Genomic DNA, 5,845 nt, shown 5'->3' on the forward strand with positions numbered 1-5,845 from the left:
GGAAAAAAAAAAAAAAAGTTCTTTCCTGACAACTTCAGATTTTCAATTAAGAAGAGTTTGGAAATATTTAGTGTATGACCATCAGGGAAGTGTAGAATTAGTTTAACTAGCTCACCCATGATTCCCATCAGATTTCAGAAATCCTGGTATCAGGTTTTGAGTATCTGGGTTTTTTAAAATTGGAACTGTTGCAGTATTAAGAAAGACAGCTAATAAAATGAAAAAGCTGGAGATATCTGAAAGTGAAAAGTAATGAAATGTAGTACAAGCTTAGGATAGTCACAGTTTTGTACAGCTTTAAAGTTCTTCAGTGTAACCCTCTCATCTGCATCTTGGTCTGTTTTGCATTCAGTTGCTAGGTATTGATCTGCCTGAGTGTTCACCTCTCAAGGAAAGGTATAGCAAAATACATTGTCTTCTGTACACTATCTCTGTTCTTAGTAGGTGGCAATGACATCAAAATCAGTGTAACAAATGAGCATTCAGAGTCTACTCTCAATGTAATGCATGGCAAGAAAAGTCAGCCCTCCATGTATGAACAGCTTCGGGACATTGCCATAGACAACATTTGCAGGTAAGGATTGTGCTTGAAAATACTTAGTGACTAAATTACCATTTAAAGATGTATGCTGTGTGGAGAAGGGGGCAAACAGGGTGAAGATTTAAAAGGAGATGATGTTGGATGCAAAGTTTTTTTTTGTTTGTTTGTTTAAGTGAACTTTTGCATGCACACTGTTGTACAGCTGGAAAGTATTTGTCTAGCAACTGGACTGCTTGATGGATGCATGCATGCTTAATTTAGTAGCCACCATGAGTCAGCTGGCTTTTTGGAGCTTCATCAGATTAGAATATTACGTCATCCTGGAGAACTGATAGACAGTGAACATCAGGGTAGTGCAGAGGTACCTATTCCTTACACCTTTCCCCCTGCCTCTCTATCGGATTAGATTTTTCTTACAGACTGATTGGGTGCATGGAGAGAATGTTCCAGGAGGAGTAGGACCTAAAACAGGATTAGGTTTTCTAAAAGATGCTTTTGTCACCCCTGAGCCCCACTGGATGTTCATAAGGCTCCTTACCTTCTTTCCTATTCACCCATGTTGCTGTTCTGCAGGTGCTTGAAAGCTGGTCTGACCATAGACCCAGTGATTGTTGAGGCCTTCCTAGCCAGTTTGTCTAACCGTCTGTACATCTCTCAGGAGAGTGACAAGTAAGTAGTTTAGGCCTTTTATCCATTCTTTTTTCCCCAGTGTTGTTTAATTAACTTAAAGCTCACTTACCCATCAAAGCTAAGCTCATTGTGTTTCTTATTTTCAAACAGAGGAGCTTGTGCACATCAACAGATGATAAAATACTGTTTGAATGTCTCTATCAAGTATTAAAGATTATCTGAAATACCAAGTGAAATGAAATTGTGCAAAGTGTTGGTACGACTGCAGTCTGTTCCACACACTCATGTCTGGCATATTTGATTTCTACTCATGGAGTCTGAGCTCCCTCTCTTCTTGAGGGAGAAGATCTAGCTGTAGTTGCCTGCCTCCTGTGGTTCTGGAAGGTTGCCAGACTTCTTATCTATTTCTACTGATTCTACTATAATTAATGGCTTGCAGATTGGTGTTCTATGAAAACAACAATTTTTATTCCTATACTGTATTAAGTCTCCTTTTAATTATCTGGTGTGGGAAGGTTTGGATCAATAAGAGGCTAAAATACTCTTTCATTTGACCAGATGGGCCCGTGTAAATTGTTTTCCCATATGAATTCCAGCTCAAATGGTAAATGTAGAACTGTTTCTAGATATTTATGTGGGGGTGGGGGTTGTTGTTTTTATTTTTTAGGGAAGCCCACTTGATTCCTGACCACACGATTCGTGCTCTGGGCCACATTGCTGTGGCCCTTAGGGACACTCCAAAAGTGATGGAGCCAATCCTGCAGATCCTACAACAGAAATTCTGCCAGCCGCCATCACCACTTGATGTGCTCATCATTGACCAGCTGGGCTGCCTGGTTATCACAGGAAATGTAAGGAGAGAGGAACTGGCTGAGAAGAACTTGGACCAGGGACAGCTCCCAATTGCAGTTGTCTTATTCAGGGCTGTCCAACTTACAAGTAGCTCAGGGTTGCATGCTTCCTTGGCTACACCAACACGGATTGCATACCACATAGGTTGCACACTGCATGAGTACCATATTTCCCCTCTCCCCGGCCCTGACCTCATTCTTGCTCCCTGTGTGTGCCCACTGGGCCAGGGGCAGGAAGCTGAAGCTGGAGAAGAGAGGGAGCCCAAAGACTCCAGCTGCTGTTGCAGTTGGAGTGATAAGGGGAATGGCAACTGGGTGAGAGCCCAGGCACTGCAACTTAACCTTTTGTGGGCCGCAAGTTAGATGGCTTGGTCTAATTATTTCCTTCAATTAAGGGGATGCTGTTACCTTGTTTGAGCTCCCAGAAGCATCTCTGTAATGCAGCATTTATCTTATCTTCAACATTCACAGGCTCGTACAGTCATTTTGTTTCCATTTAGCATTTTTCTGATATCTGTGATAATGTGAAAAGCTGTTAGTCCTTATTTCCATAGGTATTCTAGAAAATATTATAGCAAAGGAAATAGAAAGTTGGGTTTTTTAAACAACTAGGGTACTCAAGAGCCTGAGTCCTCTTTTTAACTGTGATTTAGGAGTCCAAATCCTCCTAGAAAACAGGATTTAGGCTTCCAAGTCACTTAGATCAAATTTTAAAGGATATTTAGGTGGCACACGGTCCAAGTCTCATTTTAGGCTTGCACTGAAAATCCGTAGGATCCAAGAGCATAAAAAAATTCCTAGCAGGCAAAGATGTAGGCTAGAGAAGTTCAGCCTGGTGAATCTAAGTTTTATACACAGATATGAGCAACTCATGATGGCCTAAGTTCTTTCATTCTGAACTTCTGCTTTACCTGAAACAGAAGCTGTTGGTTCAGCTATAATTAGATGTCCAGTTAAGATCTTCATTCTATTTCTGTTGAAGACTTCATTTGATTACACAGAATTTTAATTTTTACAGATCCATTCTTTTAATAAGAATTCAGTGGACTCTACTTAGTTTTTGTTTTCTTACAGCAATATATTTACCAGGAGGTCTGGAATCTCTTCCAGCAAATTAGTGTTAAAGCAAGTTCAGTTGTTTACTCCGCTACTAAGGATCACAAGGATCATGGATACAGGTAACATTTATAATTGTCACCTTAAAATTTGTGGCCATTTTAATGTCTCCCTTTTTGTGAAATGTCATAAATTTACAATTTTACCAGCATACTTGATATTTTGTTTAATCTTTTGTTTTGCCCCATGTTGTAAAGAACATTTTACTGGTATCCTTATTTATCTGGTGAGAGGTAATTGGCTATTACTACTTCATGGTGACAAAAAGGCTGCATTAGCCCAACAATGCCAGAGTTTGGCACTGTATGATGATAGATTCTTATCAGTTCTTTATTCACAAAATATAGCTGCCAACAGCAGCATTATATTGAAGGATGGCTGATTGGAGTTATTGAGATGATGCTAAAAAAGAAAAATAAACCTTTTTCATCAAGGAATATATTGTTTCTAATTTCTCTTTCTTCCTTGTCAGACACTGCTCCTTAGCTGTCATAAATGCCCTGGCTAACATAGCTGCTAACATTCAAGGAGAACACCTTGTGGATGAATTACTAATGAATTTGCTGGAACTGTTTGTACAGCTTGGGCTAGAAGGAAAGAGAGCCAGTGAGAGAGCAAGTGAAAAAGGACCAGCACTAAAGGTAAAGAGTGGAATAAGGTTTCTGTTGGTCATAATTCAGTACCTCTTAACTTTGAGATGGCTAATGCTAAACATAATTGTTTCTAGCTCCCATGAAGCAAATTTGTTTGTATTCTTTCTCATTTGTTTAAGTATTTAACTGTGAAACTTGAAACGCATGTATTCTGGTGCATGTAATACAATATTAGTATAGATTTTTATGACCTCAGACATTGGGAAAGGTATGTACCTCAAACATTGGGCTAGTAGTCATGTGCCCATGTTTGGTTTTTAAATGAGCAAACTGAGGCCTGGTAGATCTTAAGTGAATGGTCAAGTGTATGCTAGAGGCCAGTGACAGACCTGGCTACCAAAGCCAAGAATTCTGACTTCTGTAACTTTGCTATTACTGCTTCCTAAGTGATGGTAAAATATTATGAGCCTGTGGTTCTTATCTGAACAGCCCCACTTGTTTAATTTTTTCAAAATTATTGGTGTGGTGGCCTCAGACATGGTTCCTCCCCCCCCCCAAGATCTGAGTCAATGCAGGCCTATGCAATTAAATTTAAAATATATTGTGTAGAATAAACAGCCTGGTGCAAATGACAGCTGTAGTCAGATCTGTGCAGATGACTGAGCAAGTATTGGGAGTGTTAGATTGAAACAGTCTTTCGTGACAGTCTTGTGTATTATTGACTGGAAAGCTATGCAGCAGAGTTGTGCAGCTCTAATATACCATACAAATGCTGATTGTATGGATTCTCCGTATGCATGGACATGTCTGCACTGTCCAGGGATTGCTTTAGTCAGTATTGCAGTGAAGTATGGCATGCCTGTTCCTCATATGCTACCTTGGAAGGATTTAATGTGTTTAACCATAATGCAGCCCTGGGTGTGTGCCTGTAACCTACCCAAGACCTGGGCACCTGGCCAACACCACACTAAAGTCAGATACGTTTAAGTCCTTTTGGGGTATAGCGTGTGCATTTCAGCACTCCCTAGCATAGTCCTTAGAGATGCCGTATATGATGATTTCTGGAAATTGGTGCAGTTATTCTTGCCAGTATGCTGTCCTTTCTGCTCATATCATAAAGAAAGCAAATTGGCATTTCTGATTAGCAGGGATCGTGGTTTTCTCTGATTTAAAAATCACAACTTCTCTTATAAAAATCACCAAATCTCTGGTAAAAACCCCAAAATCCATATTTTTCTGTGATTCTAAAATGAAATACCACTATATATACATAGGTATCAGTTGAACACAATGTTTTATTGATATATTTACAACTTTAAAGCAATTTGGAAGCCTACCAGCGCCTCCATCCGTATAATAAAATATATTCTACATACCTATAAATTTTGGCATTTGATTTTGGATTTTTATATCATGGATTCATAGTTTGTTAGGGTCTGGAAGGGACCTCACAAGATTATCGGGTCCAGGCCCCCTGCATGAGGCAGGAAAGACAGCTGGGGTCAGGTGACCCCAGCGAGATGGCTGTCCAGTCTCCTCTTGAAGATTTCCAGGGTAGGTGATTGCACCACCTCTGGAGGGAGCTTATTCCACAGTCTGGACGCCATGACTGTGAAGGAGTTTTTCCTGGAATTGAGCCTGAAGTGGCCTTCCAGGAGTTTGTGGCCATTACTCCTGGTTTTCCCCAAGGGTACCCTGGTGAACAGTTGTTCGCCAAGCCCTTGATGTATTCCCCTGATATAGCAGTAAGCTGCTACCAAGTCCCCTCTCAGCCTTACCTTTTTTAGGCTGAATAGGCCCAAGTCCCTCAGCCTTCCCTTGTATGACTTGTAAGACAAGTCTCTGATCATACGGGTAGCTCTTCTCTGGACTCTCTCAGGCTTTTCCACATCCTTGTTGAAGTGTGGTATGCAAAACTGGATGCAGTACTCCAGCTGCGAGCTCACCAATGCTGAGTAAAGTGGAAGAATCATTTCCTTGTTTTTGCTTGAGATGCATTGGTTGATGCATGCCAGAGTATTATTTGCCCTGCTGGTTACAGCATCGTACTGACGGCGCGTGTTCATAACATGGTCTATTATTACCACTAGGTCCCTTTCAGTTGTGGTGCTAGT

At 40.7% G+C, this 5,845-nt stretch overlaps 1 protein-coding gene across 2 annotated transcripts in view; it reads left to right on the top strand.

Annotated features, from left to right (window-relative positions):
* Window positions 1–5,845, top strand: part of PI4KA (phosphatidylinositol 4-kinase alpha) — a 96,624-nt gene that overhangs the window by 34,942 nt on the left and 55,837 nt on the right. The window contains exons 14-18 of one of the 2 annotated variants that reach the window (XM_019506930.1): window positions 442–574; window positions 1,115–1,210; window positions 1,839–2,022; window positions 3,097–3,200; window positions 3,611–3,779. In XM_019506930.1, coding sequence (XP_019362475.1) covers window positions 442–574; window positions 1,115–1,210; window positions 1,839–2,022; window positions 3,097–3,200; window positions 3,611–3,779 — 686 coding nt within the window. The remainder of the gene's footprint in view (window positions 1–441; window positions 575–1,114; window positions 1,211–1,838; window positions 2,023–3,096; window positions 3,201–3,610; window positions 3,780–5,845) is intronic. The other variant, XM_019506931.1, reaches the window with a different exon arrangement.

The sequence above is a fragment of the Gavialis gangeticus genome, unplaced genomic scaffold (assembly GCF_001723915.1).
Source record: "Gavialis gangeticus isolate Ggan-Ray unplaced genomic scaffold, GavGan_comp1, whole genome shotgun sequence".
Lineage (NCBI taxonomy): Eukaryota > Metazoa > Chordata > Crocodylia > Gavialidae > Gavialis > Gavialis gangeticus.